Source organism: Aedes albopictus, chromosome 3 (genome assembly GCF_035046485.1).
Source record: "Aedes albopictus strain Foshan chromosome 3, AalbF5, whole genome shotgun sequence".
NCBI lineage: Eukaryota > Metazoa > Arthropoda > Insecta > Diptera > Culicidae > Aedes > Aedes albopictus.
Genome location: NC_085138.1, coordinates 213262331 through 213285623, shown reverse-complemented (window position 1 = coordinate 213285623; position 23293 = coordinate 213262331). Strand labels below are relative to the sequence as shown.

At 43.2% G+C, this 23293-nt stretch overlaps 2 protein-coding genes across 2 annotated transcripts in view; one reads left to right on the top strand and one right to left on the bottom strand.

Moving 5' to 3' along the window:
• The window catches only part of LOC134292216 (uncharacterized), a 352332-nt gene that overhangs the window by 24670 nt on the left and 304369 nt on the right, over positions 1–23293 (top strand). The window lies entirely within an intron of this gene.
• LOC109416430 (uncharacterized) overlaps positions 1–23293 on the bottom strand; it is a 188738-nt gene that overhangs the window by 14871 nt on the left and 150574 nt on the right. Inside the window, exons 6-7 of the mRNA XM_062861194.1 lie at positions 19344–19500; positions 15413–15500 (exon numbers count right to left, since the gene is read on the bottom strand). Coding sequence (XP_062717178.1) covers positions 15413–15500; positions 19344–19500 — 245 coding nt within the window. The remainder of the gene's footprint in view (positions 1–15412; positions 15501–19343; positions 19501–23293) is intronic.

Genomic DNA, 23293 nt, shown 5'->3' with positions numbered 1-23293 from the left:
TCTCTTTGAAATTGATTTTAGGTATCAAAACAAAGTTCTAAAAATTTGAAAAAAATCATAGTGGCTCAGAAAAAGGTGCTCTTTCGTATAAATTCAAAAAATCAATACATTTTTGATGATGATTAACCTGGGCTTGTTAGGGGAATATCTGTAAATAAAAAGAAAATCGCGTTAAGTACTGTTCCTTTGAATTCCACTAAGAATTTGCATCCTTTGACAGATACGTATTTCGACCTCAACTGTAAGGTCGTCTTCAGTGTCTTGTACTTGACTCGACTCGAGTCAAGTACAAGACACTGAAGACGACCTTACAGTTGAGGTCGAAATACGTATCTGTCAAAGGATGCAAATTCTTAGTGGAATTCAAAGGAACAGTACTTAACGCGATTTTCTTTTTATTTAATACATTTTTCTTAATTTAAAAACCCAATTATGATAGAATTTTTTTTTTCAAAATTTTGTTGAAATAGCGAAGCAATCGAAGAAATCTGAAATTCAATGCAAAAGTGTTACGCTAATCACATACATATGCCGCCAATATCTCGATATTAAAAATAAATAATTTTAATTTATTTAGTTCCAATTGCAATAACGTTCGAACGACGCCTTCCTACGAACGATAAGCATGTTCATTTGGCTCACACTTTGACAGTTCTCTCTGCACGATTGGCTCACAATGGCCGCCCCCGCAGATCTCTATAATGTAGGATTACTAAAGAAAACTCAGCAGAGAGAGTTTATTTATGTGAGCATGTTACGGAAACGGTGGCAAACTATCAATTCATTGCTAATTTGAGCAAAATTAATTAATTTCTATTCACGTTAGCTAATTCTTCAATATGGCGACAACCATAATCAGCGAAAATAAAACAAAAGCAAGTTTACTTTTATGATGACCGCAATAAACCTAGAAATGTCGTGGTTCTGCTTTTTCACCAACAGATGTCGTTACTAATCGAACGGATCGCCATCTATCGAGAGTTTTAACAGTTTTATTGTGGTAATAATGATTGCCAGAAGGTTTAGCAATCGGAAAGTTTTGTTTACTCTTAAAATCTGTCTTTATGGATATCTTCAAGTATACTATAAAACATTTGGCATCACTGCTCCGTAGTGCGATTCACTTGTTTTCACTGTGCTCCGTTTATCTGGTGATTTCATTCGTAAACATCATCCCTAAATTGCTGTTTGCTGCGTAATTCCGCCCGTTACCGTCCAAGCTATCCACCACACAAGTCTTGCACCACCCAGGCAGGTAGGATCAGTGAATTTTAGTATAAATTCCTAGTAGGCTCGATAGTGGTCAGAGCTTCCCGCTTGCCGCCATTGCCCACAGACTCCCACCTCGCCAGTCGCCACTCTCCTCCTGCACTGCTCATGCAACTGTGTAGCGTGTCGATACGTCGTAAACAAAACATTGCCCGCCCAGCCTGATCAGAATTGCCGTTTAATTGCCGTTTTTAAAACACCCTTCGCTTCTGTGTAACCAGCTGTGTTCAACTCGGAACAATACACATTACCTGCTGCTGCCCATCTTCTCATTGACAAATCCGAAAAACCCTAAGTGAGCTTCGGACGTAGCCAGCGAGCCTCGTCATCATTCGTTTCCCAAATCATTGCCATCCGCCATCAACATCATCCACACGGGTAAATCGACTCGATATCAACCTGCATCAACGTCATTGTGTGAGTAGTCCACAGTTTCGATCTTTCTCTGCGATCGCCGTTGCGTCAGTGTGCTGCTGTACACACATCGATATTTCGCCTTCTGTCATCTCCGCCGTGCTGCCAGTTTTCCTGGATTTTCGTCGATTTTTCAACGCTAAGAGTATCCCTACCGGTGTTGTAAATTTTGGGCGACATGGATATCTGCAATAGCTGTGCAATTCACATGTCTGCGCCAGAAGTCGTTTGTGGCGGCTTTTGCAAAGCAAGTTTTCACTACAAATGTGCTCCGGTAGCGGAAGCTTTCTACAGAGAGGTGTACAGAGATTCCGCCACTTACTGGATGTGCAAAGAATGCCGGGAGATCATGGCCAACGCTCGTTTCCAAAACACCGTAAAGTCGATGAATGCTGCGACCAAAGAAATCAACGATGTCTATGCCAAGCTGGTTGACGATTTGAAGTCGGAGATTAAGGAGAGTCTAATCACCGAGCTGAGACAAGAGATCCAAGGCGGTTTCAATAAACTGTCTCCCGCGGCGCTATCTCCTGCTCCAAATCGGTTTCAATTCAACCGACCAGCTTTGAAGAGAACTCGTGAGCGTGATGAAGTGACTGCTGCGTTGTCCGAACGTCCTCCAAAAATCCTCCGAGGAACCAACCCCTCCTCTACCGCAACTGTAGGAGCGGCCGACATCCCGGCGAACAAGTTTTGGCTTTACTTGACCAAAATTTCTCCCGAGGTGACCGAAGAAGATATCTACAATCTTGCAAGGAGCAACTTACAGTGTGAAGATGTTATTGCCAAAGCGCTAGTGCCTAAAGGGCGCCCACCATCAACGTTGACGTTTGTTTCATTCAAACTAGGAATCCCTCAGGATCTGAAGTCCAAAGCCATGGATCCGTCCACATGGCCGCCGCAAATTCAATTCAGGGAGTTCATTGAAACCAGCTCCAGCGTTCAACATTTTTAGAAGCCACATCAGAGGACCGATCTTGGTCCAACGAGCGTACCCGAACTGAATCCCACTTTAGCACCAACGGTGAGTTTGAATCACGTAACACACACGTAACAAGTACAGCTGTTGAACCATTTCCGCCCTTATCACCGAGAACAATTTCATCGCATCCTCATGCACTTTCTCTGCCTAGCCGGCGCTCTCCGCTAACGGTTTACTACCAAAACGTCCGTGGGTTGAGAACAAAGACGAATGATTTGCTCCTTTCTCTGCTGGCCTGTGACTTCGACGTTGTTGTTCTTACAGAAACATGGCTTCACGCCAATATTCCTTCTTCCGAAATATCTTGCAACTACACAATTTACCGTTGCGACCGCAATTCCTCTACCAGCCGTTTACTGCGAGGTGGTGGTGTGCTGATTGCAGTCAAATCGGAGCTAAACTGCGCAGCTGTTAATCTTGTTGACTGCGACGACCTGGAACAAACTGCCGTTCGCATCTCTCTGCCAAATGTCACCGTATTTGTCTGCTGCATCTACCTTCGCCCTAACAGCTGCCCCGAGAAATATATGAAGCATGTTGACTCCGTTAACCAGATTCAAAGTCAAGCGAATCCCCGTGACATTGTTGTCTGCGTTGGAGACTATAACTTGACTAATTCAGTCTGGACTTTTGATGAGGAGTGCTCGTCATATCTGCCGATTAACGCATCAACGGAACAGGAACTTGCTCTGGTTGATTCCATGTTGTCATCTGGTTACTATCAAGTGAACGACCTTCTAAACGTGAACGGTAGACTTCTTGACTTGGTATTCGTTAATGACCCATGTATCACGAGTCTCTTCGAGTCTCCATATAGCTTATTGAAAGTCGACGCCCACCATAAGCCGTTTATCTTAACCGTTGACGCCCGTTCCCGCAAAGAAGAATCTCGAGAAGGTTCCTCAACGATCATTGACTATGACTTCAACCACTGTGACTATCAAGACATCAACTTAAGAATCGCCACCGTTGACTGGAATCAGGTTCTCGAAGAAGCGTCAATCGACGATGCAGTAGCCGCCTTTTTACAGCAATCTTCGTGACATCATCCAAGCTACCGTTCCTGTCAAGCGTCATCGAATTTCCAAGCAGTTCAGTCCAAGGATGGGAACACTCACTTGCAAAGAGTTACACTCACTTGCTATTTTCTCAGCTCAGAAGCCTGCAATCAAGAAACGATGTATGGACGACTTTTGCATTGTGGTTTTGTCTAAAACTTTGCCGAATAAAGTAGGGGTCGCACATGCATACCGAAGTCGTGAGGGAGCTGCGAAGGCAACTCTCCACGAGGTGAATGTAAATTACACTCACTTCGTGGAGAGCTGCTTTTACAACTTTGTCACGACTTCGGCAAGCGTGTGCGACCACTACTCTGTTGGGCAAAGTTTTAGACAAAACCACAATGCAAAAGTCGTCCATACATCATTTCTTGATTGCACGCTTCTGAGCTGAGAAAATAGCAAGTGAGTGTAACTCTTTGAAAGTGAGTGTTCCCATCCCTGGTTCAGTCAACCTTGGTGAACACCACAACTTCGCAACCTTCGGAATCGCCTGCGTAAGATAAGAAAAAGATTCTTCCGCAATCGGAATCATCTGAATTTAATGAAGCTAAAGCACGCTGAAGAGGAGTACAGTCGGTTACAGCATGATCGTTTCCGTGAGTACATCGATAGCCTGCAAGAAAGTTTCGTACAAAATCCTTCTTCCTTCTGGACGTACATCAATAAGCGCAAGAGTTCAGCTCGTATTCCGGTTGATGTTACCTACTGCTCTCGTAGTTCCTGCTCACCTGTTACGACGGCGAATCTGTTTGCTGAATTCTTCCGCTCTGTTCACGACGATATTCAGCCTCCGCTGTCTAATGAGTACCTGAACAGCCTCCCGTCGTACAACATCCGGCTTCCGCAGGTAACATTCAACAACAATGAAATTCTCAACGCTCTTAGTGCCGTGGATGCGTCAAAAGGCCCCGGTCCTGACATGATCCCCCCTGTATTTATCAAACAATGTGCTCAATCGTTGGCATTACCGATTACTTCGATCTTTCATCGTTCATTGGCTGAAGGAGTATTCCCGGATGCTTGGAAGCTAGCCTCTATTATTCCAATCCATAAAGCGGGAAATATGCACAGCGTGGAGAATTATCGCCCGATATCGATACTAAACTGTCTTGCAAAAGTTTTCGAAAGCTTGCTATACGACGTACTCCTACCCAGCTGTGCAGTTTACGATATCCGATTACCAGCACGGTTTTGTAAGAAAGCGGTCAACAACAACGAACCTCATGGCGTATACTTACACCATAATTAACGAGCTGGAGAAGCGAAATCAAGTCGATGCCATTTATGTCGATTTCTCCAAAGCATTCGACAAAGTGCCTCATGATTTAGCCATCGAAAAGCTGAACCGCCTTGGACTGCCGTCATGGATTATTCGTTGGCTGAAGTCCTATCTTTCGTCTCGCAAAGCTTTTGTCAAAGTGCATGATGGAAGGTCAAACGTTTTTGACATTCCTTCTGGAGTTCCACAAGGCAGTCATCTTGGCCCGCTTATTTTCATTTTATTTATAAACGATCTGTGTGCTAAAATCAACTCAAACAAACTGCTCTATGCTGACGACCTGAAGATTTTTCGCGTTATTATTGCGGAGATTCCACCTGTTTAGACTCCTGCGCGAAAATTAGTTGCGTGGATTTTTCTTGCGTGGGCTCACAGACATAAAACCAGACCGCGTCCTGGTGAATGTTTTACGCTGTGTTGTTAGGTACACATTTGGTGCTAGTTTTACATTGTAAACAAACATTTCTAACGCACCTACGCTGAAAATGCGCCTAATCATTTATTTGCGTCTGAATCTATAAATCTTCACAACGGGCAATAAGTCATTTGTTGACTGTTGTGCTTTGCAAGCTGACATCGAATATGTGTCATGTTGGTGTGACTTGAATGGAATGAAGATGAATGTTTCCAAATGTAATGCCTGGTTTAGACGGTGCAAGTGACTTGATTCCAGTCAGTTGAAAACGCCCAATTGAATGTGAATTGAACGTGTAAACACGACCGTTCATCTCACTTCAGCAACTGACTTGACTTGAACGAAAGTTGAACATGTTGAACTTTTCCGTTCAAGTCAAACGTAATCATCTCACTTGCCCCGTCTGAACCCGCGATTCATGTGAGTTGAATTCAAGTTATCTGTCAGATGAGCTGAATTCAATTCAGTTTGCTTACGCACCGCGCGAATTGATCAATGTAAACACTTGCTTCAACTGAAATGCATTCAAGAGCATGCAAGTGGCCGTTCGAGTCGTTTGCTGAGTCTAAACACATCATTCGTTTCGAATGAATATATTTGAGAAGTTGGCAAGTGAAATGCTCGTTTCAGTTGACCCATGTAAACCAGGCATAACACGATCACGTTCACCCGCCGCCAGTCTTCTACTATGTTTGATTATGTCCTTGTCAATACGCCACTAAATCGGGTTACATCGATCAAAGACCTTGGTGTGGTTCTAGACAACAAGCTTCGATTCACGGATCATATCGCGGTGACAACAGCCAAGGCATACGCGATGCCTGGCTTCCTGCGCCGCAATACAGCTAACTTCGATAATGTTCATGCATTGAAATCTTTGTACTGTGCCTTAGTGCGTAGCGTACTTGAGTACGGCATTCAAGTCTGGGCACCGCACCATAACGTTCATATCAACCGGATTGAGAATGTACAGAAACGCTTCATACGGTATGCACTTCGGAATCTTCCGTGGAACGACCCGGTTCAACTGCCTCCATATGAGCAACGATGTGCCCTGATAAGACTTCAACCATTAGCAAGTCGTCGTGTTATGCTGCAAAGACTCTTTGTGTTTGACATTATTCAAAGCAATATCGACTGCAGCAGCCTTCTTGAGCATGTGAGACTCCACGCACCTGTTCGCCAAGTCCGAAATCGCCAGCTGCTGTGGATTCCTGGCCACCGCACCGACTATGGACAGTTTAATCCATTAGATTTCTGTTGTAGGCTATTCAATGATGTGTGTGATGTTTTTGATTTTAATGTTAGTAAATTAGTTTTTAAGAATAGGATTAAGAATTTTTAATCAGTCTGTGTGGCACTTGTGTCAAAGATGTAGTATTAATAAAATAAAAATAAATAAAAAAATTTATCAATGGTTTTCATAAAAGCAGTCATAAAACTGCGAGTTTTAATTGGGGTGCCCGTACCAGTTATCGCACTAACTAAGGAAAACTTTCTACTTCTACAAAAATAAGAAGAAGACCGACGAATGTCGTCGATATGTCAAATGAAAGATTTGTTTTCATACTTTACAGGAAAAATATAAAATCTGAGCCAAACCCACTTTTACTATTTATTACGGCGTGTGCCAATGATAGGAACCCTGTACCAGTTATGGACATACTTTTTAATCTCGGTTCCACTTCGCACTATTTACATGCATTCCTTATGGGATTTGCCATAACTGGTACACTATGGCGAAATAGGGTGCAAGGAAGCCGAAATTTTAAGGAAAATGATTTATTTCTAACATAATTTGAGCAAAATGTGAAATTCGAATGAGTGCAATCATCTTTTATGAACGTGATCTATTGTTCACATATTTTTTCTGAATGATTTACATCGTTAAAGGTTAAAAATCAACTATGGCGAATTTGAGGTACTATAGCCATAACTGGTACACTGAGCCTATTGCTGTAATAAATGTGTTGAGAATGTAAACCTATAGCTAATCTACCATATGCCCCCATCTAAAACCTAGCCTATGTATATTTTTGACAGCTACCCAGTGTTATGTGTAGTATCTTACCCGGATAAAAACTAACCATAGGGTGTATGGTGAAAACCATTCCTGCACCATACATTGTACCAGCTACAATAAAGTGTATTGTAATGAAATGGTTCGCTATACTATACATTTACATTGGATTTTTATGTACCAATATATTATACTGTTTTTCTTACGTTTGAACCATTCACTTTTCCGAAACATAATTTTTCCGTGAATTTTTAATTATTTATTCAGTTTAAGATTTTTTCCGTGCTTTGTTTTGTTGATGTTTGTGACTTTTTTTATGCAAAGGAAAGGAAAGAGAAAAAAGTGAATAAGTTGAAACCACAGAGAACAGACGTCTATCTTCGCTTTCTGCCTTGTGTAAAACTTTGTAACGGTCATATCAGAGTATGTGGTTATGCTCCCGTTGCGCGGCGCTAGCGTCTCATCACTTACATTGTTGTGTTGTCAAATTTGTTTTCAGTGCTCGACGTTTTTGGCCGTTTGGCGCTCGTGTCGCTTTGTGGGCTAGTGTATTTTAACGATGAACACTGCCTTCGTGGGGTCAAACCGACTTTATGTGTGGGGCAGTCCCCGTTGGTGGCGTTGAGGTACACTTAAATCCTTTACACACGATTTCGACGTATTCTTGTTCGAGCTTAAATGTCTGTTCTCTGCGTTGAAACATCAATTTAAAGTCAATAACATATGTTTAAATCAGTGGTAAACCAGATGTCCTAAGAACTGCAGATCCAAGCAGGGGTCCAAGAGATATGGCGGGCTAGGTGTGTAGAGTGCGATGAGAGAAATACGAATGTAGGCCAACCCGGAAAGATGCAGGTCAGATCTCGGGTCAGATTACCGTAAATCAGTGGATGAGTTCAACACTATTCTTTCTGTATTTGCATTTAGGGGAGTTTTCTCCTCTTCTCTCATGTGAACTTGCCTTCGACCAAGCCTTCGACCACAATCGAATCAAATGCGATTGACAAACTTTATCTTTGACGTAGAGCCATCTTTAATATATGGACTGGACTGAACACTGAAATGACTTCTAATATAGGTTCGTCTGTGGGTTCGCTTTTTAACCTAACTTATATTTGAATCAAACTTGACAGTTATCTCATGAGTTGTTATGTATTTCAAACTTTAGTCAAACTGGTGCCTCAATATTGCAATAACGGTTAAGCACGCTGTAATGATAGTTATGTATCTCGTCACCCACTTCATGCAACTACATTAGTGGTCTAATAACACTTAGCGCGCTCGGCATAGTTCCATCATGCCTCTCAAAGTGTTGCCACAAATAATGCTTAGTTTGCAAAACCCGGTTATCTGGCTGGTGGGGCATGGGAGACCAAGCTTCAACTGTTAATGCAATCAGAGACTACTCAGACTTAGACGTGGGCGATCCTATATATGAAGGGTTATCCAAAACGCTCTTTTTTTATCTGTATTAACGAGATTTTTAGCCCTTGGCTAGTTCATCTCGGGACCCACGCTTTACTTCCCTTCCGAAGGAAGAACTCACATTTTGCGAGTTTGTCGGGAGTGGGATTCGATCCCAGGTCCTCGGCGTGATAGTCAAGTGTTCTAACCATCACACCAGGTCCGCTCCACCCAAAACGCTCTGGAGAATTCCCAAAGCGCATTCTAATAAATCTAATAAGCCTAAGATTCCATTAACAGGAGGAAAATGTCAAGATAATATAACAATATATGGTTTATGTAATGTAAAACAATACAACATAACAAAAGAGAACCATTCCAAAACCATTTGATTAAATGTATAATCAGTAGTGAAATTACAATTAAAAACAATTTATTTACGGTACGTTTTATTGTTTGAAACCTTTCATGTACCATACAATGTACGGTATATTTAAACCCACGTATCAGTATTTTAAACAATTCATTAACAATAAAATGTATGGTTTTGCAAAAAAATATATATGGAGAAAAATATTTTTTTATATTATTACGATACTTAACAACCCGTATAGTATATTGTAAAAATCTTATTTACAATTCACGGTATGGGTGTCTACACTACATCTTATTGTTTTTGTATTTTTATTTTTACAGTGGTGTCTATTGTAAAAATATGGTTTTAAATAGTACTGTTACAATACAACGTTCGGTTTTTCTACTGTATTTTTTATTCGGGTATCTCTATGTCATTTTTATTCAGTTGATATTCCGATCTAGAACAATAAAGACGTTTCTTTTCTATGTTAATGTAAATCGCGGCGTTCTAAGTATACCATATCACATCAGGTTATGGTCCCGGTATCGCGTAGTGTTCGCAGCGATTAGAGAGTGAACCTATTCCAAAATGACCGAGGAAGAAAGAAGCGAACGATTCTTGCTCCCGCTTTTTGATGGAACAAATTTCACGGCGTGGAAGTTCCGTATGCGGATTTTACTGGAAGAACATGATCTTCTGCAGTGTATCGAGACGGAAGCCGCCGCCATCGATGAATTGAAAGAGGAACCGACGAACAATGAGGCTGTTAAGAAGGTAAAGACGGAGAAGCGAGAAAAGCGTTTGAAGCAGGACAAGAGATGCAAATCGCTCTTGGTATCTCGCATTCACGACTCACAGCTTGAGTACGTGCAGGAGAAGGGGACGCCAAAACAGATTTGGGATGCTCTCGTTCGGGTTTTTGAGCGAAAAAGCATTGCGAGCCGCATGCACCTAAAACGCCAGTTGTTATCGTTGCGATATGAGTCGGGATCTCTTCAGGAGCATTTTCTGCGTTTTGACCGCTTAACGAGAGAGTATCGAAACACCGGCGCCGTTATGGAGGAGTTGGATGTGATCTGTCATCTGCTGGTTACTCTCGGCCCGAAGTTTGCTACTGTTGTGACGGCGATCGAAACAATGCCCGAGGATAAATTATCACTGGAGTTTGTTCGATGTCGTCTTCTCGATGAAGAGACCAAACAAAAAGGGTCAGGTGCGGAATTGTTCACCTCCACTGATTCGACTGCGTTCGCCGGATCGCACAAGAAGAGCAGAAAGAAGAAGAAGCTAAAGTGTTTTGGATGTCAACAAGAAGGACATAAGTTATCAGAATGTCCGAAGAAGACTGCAGAAAAGGGAAAATTTTCAAAAGCAAATCTTGCTGATCGTGGTGGAATTTCCTTCGTCGCGCTGAATAGTGAGTGTCGTGATAATGTGAAGATATCAGGCCAGCGTCGTGTGAAGTGGTTCGTCGATTCGGGCTGCTCGGATCACCTCGTCAAGGACAGAGAGATGTTCGAAGAATTGAAGCCACTTACCAAACCAGTGCACATAGCAGTCGCGAAGAATGACGAGTCGATAGTCGCAACCCACTCCGGCACGGTGAGACTTTTCTGTGTTGTCGGTGGATCGTATGTTCCGTGTACAATCAACGATGTGCTCTTTGTTCCGTCATTACGTTTCAATTTGTTTTCGGTAGTGAAGGTTGAAAGCAAAGGGATGCGAGTGGTTTTCAGCAACGGTCAAGTGAAGATCTGTAGAGGTTCTGAAACCCTCGTTTGTGGTACTCGAAACGGAAAACTTTATGAACTCGACATGTACACAAGTGAACATTGTGCTAGTGAGGCGATGTTATCTTGCGGCCGCATAAGCAAGAACTTGCTGCTGTGGCATCGGAGGCTTGGACACCTGAACGCGAATCAGCTTGGCCAGCTAGTGAATAAGCGATTAGTGGACGGTTTGGAAACAAAATGTGCGGACAGAAGCGAAATCGTATGCGAACCGTGTGTGCTCGGAAAGCAATCGCGTAAACCTTTCCCCGCCCGTGATGGGAAACGGTCGTCGCGTGTGTTAGAGGTCATACACTCCGATGTATGTGGACCAATTACACCCTCGGGGCCGAATGGTGAGCGTTACTTCATTTCTTTCGTGGACGATTGGAGCCATTTCGCGATGGTTTTTCCAATGAAATCAAAAAGTGAAGCGTATGCGTGTTTCGAACACTATGAAGCGGTAGTCACAGCTAAGTTTGGCCAGCAAATATCGCGACTCAAATGTGACAACGGTGGTGAGTACGCGAATAAGAATTTCCTCGATTTCTGTCGGGGAAGAGGAATTCAAGTGGACTTCACAGTTCCCTACAGTCCTCAGCAAAATGGGACAAGTGAAAGACTAAACCGTACCGTTGTTGAGCGTGCGCGTGCTATGTTGGAGGATGCGAGGATCAGTAAGAAGTTTTGGGTACAAGCAGTGCAAACCGCAGTGTATCTAATTAACAGATGTCCAACTAACGCGAATGATTTGTGTGTAACCCCGTTCGAGATTTGGGAGGGGAAGCGCCCGAATGTCTCCAAGCTGCGCACATTTGGATGTACAGCATATGTCCATATACCGAAAGAGACTCGCCGGAAACTGGAAGTTAAAGCTTGGAAAGGTGTATTCGTCGGCTACTCACCGAGCGGCTATCGGGTCTGGAATCCGAAGAAAAGGGTGATTGTTGTAGCACATGATGTGGATTTTGTGGAGCTGCCAGAGATGCTGCCACAGTCTGTCCCGCAGGAAGTGAAGAACTATAATCCAGTGATTTGTGTACGAAAGGAAGAATGTGAATCCCAGTCGAACAATCAGCAGTCCGGCTCCGTTGAAACTGTAGACGATGAAGTGCAGTCCGATGCAGTTGAAGAAGAGGACGAAGAACAGTTCGCAAGTTTTAGGGAAGAAGAAGCGACCACCAGTGAAGAATCTGCAGAAACCAGTACTGCTAGCGGCCGTCCGGTTCGAGTACGCAGTGCGCCACGGTGGCACCGAGATTATGAAGTGGATGCGAATTTCGCATTGAATGCCCTATCGTATGTGGAGAACTTGCCAGATTCGTTGACGGAGATGCAGAAGCGAGAGGATTGGTGTTTGTGGCAGAAGGCTATGCAGGAGGAAATGAACGCTCTACAGAAGAACGGTTCATGGACCTTAGCAGAGTTGCCAACCGGAAGAAATGCAATATCTTGCAAGTGGATTTTCAAGCTTAAACCATCCGAGAATGATCAGCCGCCTCGCTACAAAGCTCGCTTAGTAGCGAGAGGTTTCAGTCAAAAACCAGGGTTCGATTTTTCTGAAACCTATTCTCCTGTAGCTCGCATGGATACTCTTCGTTCTGTACTTGCTTTGGCCAATCAAGAAGGGGTGACCGTCCATCAAATGGATGTAAAAACGGCCTTTCTAAACGGTGACCTTTCCGAAGAAATTTTTATGATCCAGCCAGAAGGATTTCGTCAGGAGAAGGGCCTTGTTTGCCGCTTGCACAAGTCGTTATATGGATTGAAGCAGGCTTCAAGGTCATGGAACATACGGTTCAACGGCTTCATCGAACGGCTTGGATGCACCCGAAGTTCAAACGATCTGTGTTTGTACTACCGAGGAAGCGGAAAGCAGCAAGTGATAATCGTTTTATGTGGACGATATTCTTATTGTGAGTCCGTCTGAAAAATTAGTGTGCACGATCAAACAATGTCTTGCCCGAGTTGACAGCCGAAGCTTGCACTAACCGGACGCGTCCCTTTCATTCGATCGATTTCGTCATAAAATGAGTGCAAAACGCGAAAACACGTTAGTGGTAGACTTCAGTGTTTTACCCAGAACACCTGAAGTACCAGCAGTTCATAAATTCATTTGCGAGGAACTAAAGTTGGACATTAAGCACATCCAAAATGTCCAGCTTCATAATGTGCGAAACTGTGTTTGCGTCGAGATGGTAGACATGGACATCGCCAAGCACTACCAAGATACTCGTCACTTGCAGCACAAAATTAAATGTGGTGAAAACTAGTAATCCTACATTATAGAGATCTGCGGAGGCGGCCATTGTGAGCCAATCGTGCAGAGAGAACTGTCAAAGTGTGAGCCAAATGAATATGCTTATCGTTCGTAGGAAGGCGTCTTTTGAACGGTATTGCAATCGGAACTAAATAAATAAAAATTAATTATTTTTAATATCGAGAAACTGGCGGCATATGTATGTTTATTAAAAAGATAAAAAATTTTTAATTCTGCTTTCAAAAGCTCATGCTTATGACGACACTTTTGTTGCTGAACTTGTCGAAAAAACTTCCATTGCTGCTTCTTGCTTCACTTCTGCCGATATGATTAGCGTAACACTTTTGCAATGAATTTCAGATTTCTTCGATTGCTCCGCTATTTCAACAAAATTTTGGAAAAAAAATTCTACCATAGTTAGAAAATGTAAACAAAACAACTTGAACCACAACGAAGTCACGCACAAAGTTTGAACATCTAGCTTTGTAGCAAGTGTTGGCAGCTGTTGTAAACAAAACAAACAGCGTTGCCGAATCGACGTGTGTAACTTCCGCTCATCTCTATGTAGAGGATTTCTAGTGAAAACGAGTACAAAATCCCCGTGTACGTTGAGGACGGTGCTATCAATGTGCGGGTGCACGATTTGCCACCAAATACGCCTTCCTCGGTGATTGTCGAACACCTTCGCAAATATGGAACCGTTCTTTCCATTTCCAGGAAAAGGTGGAAACACTATTTTCCTGGGCTCTACAACGGGGTTCGAGTAGTGAGAATTCAACTCACTCGTCCAATCGGCGATGACGTCACGATGGTCACGTATCCGAGTCAACCAAAGACGAAAAAACCTCATCCACGAAACTTCAACATCACACCGCAAGCCAACGCGATAAAGACCGGCAAAACATACGCTCTTGCAGAAGCCGACTTCCCCCCGCTGGATGCTCCGCAGCCACAACGTTCATCGTTTAAGAACAATGATAGCTCCAAACGAATGCCGAAAAGTACTGGAGGTACAATACCCACACAACCCGAACACGTAGATGCTAATAACAATACAGACAATAGCGAGCCTGAATCAACCGACAGTGAATCCGACGAACAAGTGGCAAACAAGCGACGGCTGTCATCTGATAGGAAAGAGAACACTCCAAAACGTAAAATGCGGAACCAGAGTTGCCAGATTGACGGATCAGAGGATAGTGTAGCGAGTGAGGATATCGATATTACGGCAGTTCAATCAACCGATTTTTCTCCGGTGCAAACACGGAGTAAGAAAAACAAATTAGGTAAAAATAAATAAAATTATGTACTGTATGTTAAAATTCAAGAGATGAACCAGCCTAGGGCTGAAAATCTCTATAATAAAGACATTAAAAAAAAAATGTCTTGCCCGAGAATTCGAAATGAGTGATCAAGGAGCAGTGAAACATTTCTTGGGGATGAAAATTGATCGTGATCTGAAGAACAAAGTTCTATGTATCAGTCAGCAGCGATATCTAGAAAGTCTACTGATACGGTTCGAAATGCAAAATTGCCGCCCAGTGTCGACACCGATCGAGAACAAATTGAAGCTTCCAAAAGGAGAAGAATCGAAGAGGATCTCGAAGTCATATAGGGAACTTGTTGGCTGCTTAATGTACGTCGTTTTGACGAGCCGGCCAGACTTGGCTGTCGCAGCGAACTTCTTCAGCCAATTTCAAGTGTGTCCGAATGAAGAACATTGGGTGCATCTGCGTCGTGTGTTGCGATACGTAAAAGGTACATTGTCGTTCGGTTTGTGCTATCGAGGAAAAGAGAACAGCCCATTGCTAGAAGTGTACACCGATGCTGATTGGGCGAACGAGACTACTGACCGTCGTCCTATTTCTGGAGCAGTGTTCAAAGTTTGCGGGGCTTCAGTAAGTTGGTTTTCGAAGAAGCAAACAACGGTGTCACTGTCGTCGACCGAAGCAGAGCTTGTTGCTCTCTGTGCAGCAGCTTGCCACAGCCAATGGATTCTACGTTTGCTTGCGGATCTAGGGAGGATTCCAGAGGGTCCCGTCCAATTCCACGAGGATAATCAATCCGTGATCAAAATTGCTTCAAATCCCAAGGACTCTTCGCGCTTGAAGCATATGGAGGTAAAGCATTTCTATGTTCGTGAGTTACTGGAGAGGAACCTCATTAAGCTCGACTACGTACCTTCAACGATGCAGCAGGCCGATATTTTTACCAAGGGTCTGCCAGCTCCTGGTTTCAAGAAGTTACGGGGTAGCCTGGGTATGATAGACTGCAATGTTTAAGCGGGCGTGTTGAGAATGTAAACCTATAGCTAATCTACCATATGCCCCCATCTAAAACCTAGCCTACCTAGCCTATGTATATGTTTGACAGCTACCCAGTGTTATGTGTAGTATCTTATCTCTATGTCATTTTTATTCAGTTGATATTCCGATCTAGAACAATAAAGACGTTTCTTTTCTATGTTAATGTAAATCACGGCGTTCTAAGTATACCATATCACATCAATAAAACCCTAATAAAAATCAAACAAAACCAATCAGCAATGAAATTGTTACTTGGGTTGTACGAACGATGGAGATTGTGGTCGGGATATCTACCGCAGTTCGATCCGCATTCCCCGCTGCTATTTCGTAGGTGCCAACCAAGGAACATATGCCGGCCTGCAAATACACGTTTCCGTTGACGCGAGTGAATTAGCGTATTCTAGTGTATTGTACTTCCGAGTGACAGCACCATACGGCGTGGACACTGCTTTAGTATAAGCGAAGTCAAAGGTAGCGCCGCTGAAAATGCTCACCATTCCCCGGTTTGAACTTCAGGCGGCGGTGCTAGGGTCGTGCCTATTAAACAGCGTCATAGAAAACCATGATCTTCAAGTAAGCAAGCGGGTACTCTGGACTGACTCTCGGACAGTGCTGGCATGGATAAACTCTGATCATCGAAAATATCATCAGTTTGTGGGCTTCCGTGTAGCAGAAATCTTGTCGACGACAGGAGTGGACGAGTGGCGGTGGATTCCTACCAAATCAAACGTAGCGGACCTTGCAACGAAATGGGAAACGGGTGCTCATATGAGTGGAAGTGGTGTATAGTTTCACGGCCCAGAATTCCTACGCCAGCCGGAGGATTCGTGGCCGCAGCAGCAACAAGCATATTTACCGACTGTAGAAGAGATCAGATCGTGTAACATTCACGTTCCTAAGCCGCAACCGGTGGTAAACGTAACTCGTTTTGGTCGATGGGAACGACTGCAGCGAATGTGAGGATTCGTCCATCGGTTCATCGATAATATAAGGCGGAAACAACGAGGAGTTCCGCTAGAATTGGGTATCATCACTCAAGCAGAATTGGCCGTTGCCGAGCGAAGTCTATGGAAGCAAGCGCAATACGAATATTATCAGCAAGAAGTAGAAGATCTTTGCAAGAGGGGTGGCACAACAGTTTCAAAATCAAGTAATATCTACAAACTGTGTCCTTTCTTGGATAAGTATGGTATGCTTCGTATGCGGGGTCGACTCGATCTTGCTCCGTGCGTACCATATGAGGCTAAGTTTCCAACGATACTTCCACAGCAATCGGCTATAACACGACTTCTGGTAGATTGGTTTCATCGTCAATACAGACACGCAAATCGGGAAACCATTATCAACGAAATGAGACAACGTTATCAAATACCAAAAATGTGCGCATTGGTTGCCAAGGTGGCAAAAGACTGCATTTGGTGTCGTGTGCGAAATACGGTACGAAAATGCCCGAAATGGCTCCGTTGCCAAAAGTACGTCTCACTCCGTTTGTACGCCCTTTTACGTATGTCGGCCTTGATTACTTTGGTCCAGTGCTGACGAGACAAGGAAGAAGCTATGTCAAGAGATGGATTGCCCTGTTTACTTGTCTGAGCATTCGGGCAGTTCATATGGAGGTTGTTCATTCACTCAACGGAGTCCTGCATTTTAGCGATACGAAGGTTTGTTACACGGCGTGGGGCTCCAGCTGAAATATATAGCGACAACGGAACTAACTTCCATGGAGCTAACAATAAACTGCAGCAGGAGATCGCAAAGCGTAACCAGGTCCTAGCCTCAGTCTTCGCCAACACCAATACAAAGTGGTCCATCAATCCACCTGGAGCTCCCCACATATGGGAGCGAATGGTACGCTCGGTTAAAGTTGAGTCTCGCGGACTGACTCAATATGCTCTCTCAGCGGGAGCCAAACATTGAAGATGGAGGTTATGTTAAACCTAGCTCACACTTTGATAGTTCTAAAGACACTGTATGCTAAAGACACGAAATATAGTGTCTTTAGATAGTTCTCTCTGCACGATTGGCTCACAATGGCCGCCTCCGCAGATCTCTATAATGTAGGATTACTAGTTAAACCTTGTTGAACCTGTGTGATTGATTGAAGAGTATTATTATTTAGGTGCTGCGGATATAATCAAAATTTTTGTCACAATATCTCTATTTGCCACTGTCAAGCCGTTGGAAAGCGAGGAGAAGGATAAACATTGTTTTGAGCCTATTTTAGCTAATTTTGTAACAACTATCCATCAAAATATCCATCGCGAATGAAAATAATAAACTTTGAATACGAGATCACAATTGGAATGATGGTGGATTGATCATGTTTACCATTTCCGAACAGCGTCGCGACGGCATGTTTGACAGCCGAGCTGAGAAAGGTGGTTGCAAGAAAATTGAACGCTCGTGCGTGTTTACAAGCTGTGTGCCGGGAGTGTGTAGGTGTGTGTTGGCTAGCTTGAAAAATGAAACCGTTTCTATTCGCAGCACTCAGGGTAAAAGCTGCCATCGGAACGTTTCTTGAAGCTCCTAGGAAATCCGATGACGAAACATTGGAAACGATCGTTATTGAAGCCGAAGGAATCATTAATTTGCGACCGTTGACGTATCCGCCGATCAAGAATCGCTTACTCCCAATCATTTTTTACTGGGGAGCTCCAGTGGTGTTAAGCAACTATCAGTATTGCCAACGGATTATCGGACAACCTTAAGAAGCAGTTGGAAGCTAGCTCAACATTTGGCCGACGGGTTTTGGAGACGATGGCTGAAAGAATACTTGCCAGTAATATCACGGCGGTCCAAATGGTTCAAAAATGTGAGGGACATTGCAGTAGGGGATCTGGTGCTCGTCGTAAACGGAGCTGTTCGAAACCAATGGACAAGAGGGCGCATTGAGAAGGTGGTGCCCGGCGCTGACGGAAGGATTCGCCAAGCATGGGTACGGACAGCCGGAGGACTACATCGTCGCCCGATAGTGAATTTTGCGCTACTCGACGTCGCTAAAGATGGTGAACCGGACATCGTAGTCGTTCACGGGAGGAGGAATATGACGGCAAACAGCTCTCATGTTCAAACAGCACATGTTTTGAACCGGACCGACAGAACTGACATCGGTGCTTGACAAAGGAGGACAATGTAGCTGACAAATCCATAACAAAGTCAGAAAGCGGTTGGTTCAATATCTGCAAACTTAAAACCTCTAAAAATTTATATTTCTCTCTGTAATATTTGAATTCGAAACCAATTTGATGAAATCGTTTATTATCTCCCAGAAATTTGATCGTGAGGTATATTTGTAACACTAAAATAGCAAGCAGTCCGTTGTTACTACTATTTTTTTTTTTTAGTTTTTCACACGTACCGAACCACTAATCTAATTGAACAAGAATACCACAAACTCTTTCGTTTCACAATTGAACAAACCCTGTAAGTAAAAACATAGGAAACATAACTAAAGCGTGAACAAACATGCAATAATAATTAAATTATACTTAAATTAAACAGTTGAAACCTAACCTACAAGTTACCATCTAAGAGAGGAATTCAGGTGAGGCAAAGAACTGGAGATTTGTAAGCTATTAATAATTCATGCGCTAATTGTAAAACTAATAAAAAATATATTTCAGTTAAAGTTGCCCTGAAACTACTGCGTCGGTGGTTCCGCTTCTAGAAAATTCAGTGAGAACAGCGCGTAAGATTCTCAAACACCCCTCCCCCATAAACCCTTTCGTAATTAATGGACAGCCCCTTAGTCTAGTGCCGAAATCTATAGATCGCCATTCCCCTGTACAATTTCAAATAATACGTACATGTAGTTTGACCAGCAGAGTGTTGAAATCATCCTCCGTATTTAGGAAAAATCTTTCTGCTAGAGTGATATCAGACATTTTTTCTTCAGAACAACTGTCAGAGCTTTGTTCGTAGAGCTCTCCCGTAAATGGAGATATATCGCCGCTGAATGTTTCCCTGAAACAAGTTAGAAATGTAGATTGAGAATATAAATATACTAAAAATAGTTCAAGATCATTAGTAAAAATTCATCCGATTATCTCAATGCAACTTAAATCAAAATTGCATCATTTTGACTAAGGATTAAAGACACTGTATGCTAAAGACACGAAATTTGATGATTGTTGCTGTTGATGATGATTGTCGCCACATGACGATGATGCTGTCGAGCAATGCTTTTAAAGCGCGTTTGACAGGTCTCCTGCTCGATTGGAACGACATTGACAGCAAATTTGGAATTCCAATTGGAACATTTCGTGTCTTTGCATATAGTGTCTTTTAATGTTCCAATAGGTGAAATTGACGGAAGCTAACGATCACTCTGGTGGCAGGAATGAGAACCCTAAAGAAGAATTCGAATGACCCCCAATTGTAGAGGCGCTAGGTAAGATGAGGAGAAAATCGTTTGTTTACATCAAAAATTCAATTTTTCGTCTTCAAAATTAACTAACATTTTGCCTTGGTAGTTGCTATTTTCCATTGATGCCCACACCTAAAGACACTATATGCAAAGACACGAAATGTTCCAATTGGAATTCCAAATTTGCTGTCAATGTCCTTCCAATCGACAGGAGACCTGTCAAACGCGCTTTAAAAGCATTGCTCGACATTAGTAATCCTACATTATAGAGATCTGCGGAGGCGGCCATTGTGAGCCAATCGTGCAGAGAGAACTGTCAAAGTGTGAGCCAAATGAATATGCTTATCGTTCGTAGGAAGGCGTCTTTTGAACGGTATTGCAATCGGAACTAAATAAATAAAAATTAATTATTTTTAATATCGAGAAACTGGCGGCATATGTATGTTTATTAAAAAGATAAAAAATTTTTAATTCTGCTTTCAAAAGCTCATGCTTATGACGACACTTTTGTTGCTGAACTTGTCGAAAAAACTTCCATTGCTGCTTCTTGCTTCACTTCTGCCGATATGATTAGCGTAACACTTTTGCAATGAATTTCAGATTTCTTCGATTGCTCCGCTATTTCAACAAAATTTTGGAAAAAAAATTCTACCATAGTTAGAAAATGTAAACAAAACAACTTGAACCACAACGAAGTCACGCACAAAGTTTGAACATCTAGCTTTGTAGCAAGTGTTGGCAGCTGTTGTAAACAAAACAAACAGCGTTGCCGAATCGACGTGTGTAACTTCCGCTCATCTCTATGTAGAGGATTTCTATTGAAGATCACGTCCAAAAATAGAGTTTCGATGCGCCGCAGTCGTGTCACGTCTTTTCAGATTGAAAACGAATCTGATTGTTGATTTGAACGCTCGGATGAGCTGTTCTTTCTGTGCACCAGAAAGTCCAGAGTAGTACACTGTGTCGCAGTACATGAATTACGGCTACAGCAAGCTTCCTTCGGGTTTCGGTAGACAGAACAGTCGAAAAACGTCTAAACGTCCGAAGTGTGTTGTAGAAATTCCTTGTCACTTCATTGACTTGTTCGGTCCAACGAAGATTGTTGTCTATTCTCAGGGCAAGATTTTTGACGCTCTTGGATAGCTGGATGCGTTCGGAGCAAAACATGATGCTTCTGTTAGGGGTGACGGCGCCGTTCCGTGAAAATATTATAGCCTGTGTTTTTCTTGGATTAGGAAACAGGCCGTTGGAAGTCGACGAGCGTTCAATAGATGCGAGATCCCTATTGATTTTCTCCACAAGCGCGTTTACATCGTCTATCGATCCTGAGACATACAGCTGCAGATCATCAGCATATAGGTGGTACTTACATTCGATTACCTCGGCGATGCTGTTTATGTATAGGCTGAACATCATCGCACTAAGGCACGAACCCTGGGGTGTTCCATCTGCTATTGGTAGCTCCGTTGAATATTGATCTCCCACACGTACAACCTGGCTTCTTCCGTCCAGATAGGACGAGATTAGATTGACCGCAGAAGGCGGAAAATTGAACTCGCGGCGTAACTTATCTTCAAGTATCCTGTGTTTTACGCAATTAAAAGCTAAAGAAAAATCCACAAGCACCATGACAGTGCACCGTCCGTTATCTAGGTTCGCATAGACATCATGTGTTACCTTAGCCAGTGCGGTGTTAGTGCAACCTTTCCTGTATCCGGATTGATACGCAGCAAGAAGTGGTGGTTCAGACTCTTTCAGGTATTCTGAGACTTGAAATAGTAGAATCTTTTCAAGCATCTTTGAAATTGAAGGTAGAACACTAATCGGACGGAAATCAGGTGGAGCCGTAGCGCCGGCCTTCTTGGGGATGGGTGTAACGACAGTTTTTTTTCCAAATGGACGGGAAACATTTAGCTTCGATGATTGCGTTGAAAACGTGGACCAATACGGGAATTATGATAGGGCTAAGCAGTTTGATCAACGTAATTGGAATCCCATCGCTGCCGGCTGCAGACGTCTGGATTTCAAATATGGTGCTAGCGACCTCGCGACCATTCGTGAGTCGAAAAGTGAAAGCTTCTGCCCTAGGGTTTCCACCTGGATCTGGATAGTGGTCGTTTATGGTTGAAGTCGGTGTTGTGGCTATGGAATGATTTGGCAGGGATAAGTGACCCTCGGAGAAGAATCGATTTAGAGCCTCTGCGTTTGCGGGTTCCTCGGATGATGCTTTTTTCACATTGTTGTGTATACCTTATTCACAACGCAAGTTACACCACAACTTCTTCGCTGGAAGAGAGCAGTCGAAATTTCGTTCTGCGTATCGCTTTTTGGCCTCGAAAATCAGTGTTTTTGTTCTGTCCCGTCTCTGCGCGTAGTCCTGCCACTGTGCATCTCCCCTAGCTCGGTTTGGATTCCTATTGTAGAGAATAAAGGAAAGGTCTCTAGCAGCGATATGCCGCTCGATTTCAGTGGTAATCCATGGTGTTCGTCGGTCGCGTATAGTAATGACGCTTTCGGGGGCGTGACGTTGCATCACGGACTGTAGTGTGGACGTGAGAAGCTCTGTCTTAGTGTTCACGTCAGCTGCGTCATAAATTTGGTGTAGATTGCTGGTTTGAAAATCGATCTGAAGTGCCTGTGGATCCATTCTCCGGAAATTCCGCATCTTTATGCGCTGCGGCGGAGGTTTTTGTACACGTACATTGGCGACAAGAAATATAACTTCATGGTCAGAGATGGTATTTCCTGTCGACGTCTTGGAGGTCAGGATCGTAGCAGGTTTATCAGTCACCATAAGGTCGATTGTAGTAGAACTGTTTTTAGTAATGCGCCTAGAAGACGTTGGCAGAACATTGAGACCAAAAGAAGTGTGGATTTGATGAAGTGACACAACGTTAGCAGATGGTGTCGGCGAGGCTACATTTATGTTGTAGTCACCTACGAGAAAGATTTGAGCAAGGTCAAACTCCATCAGATCGATTAAAAGCTTTTCATATTGCTGAGCGAAAAGTTGATTGGCCCCGGAAGGATTGTATATTACGCCCACTCCCAGTTTGAGGTCGTTGATATCGGCACGAACCACCAGGTATTCAAATCGCATATTCTTTGGTATCTGCGGATCATGCTCAGATTTCAATATCGGCACAGCTTTAATGCCTTTCCGGATATACAGCCCTACTCCTCCGTATGCTTTGCTTCCACGGCCACCCTTCGATTCCATACAGTGCTTAATAAAGTTGTAATCTGGAACTCGAATAGGACCGGCAGGTGCCGAAGTTCTCAGCTTAGTTTCGGTTGCCCCAAAAAAGTGATAGGAATTATTGACTTTTCAAGAGACCTTCTAGGAAATGTCTTATAAAATTCCAAGGCAGGCACACCCGGATCAATGAA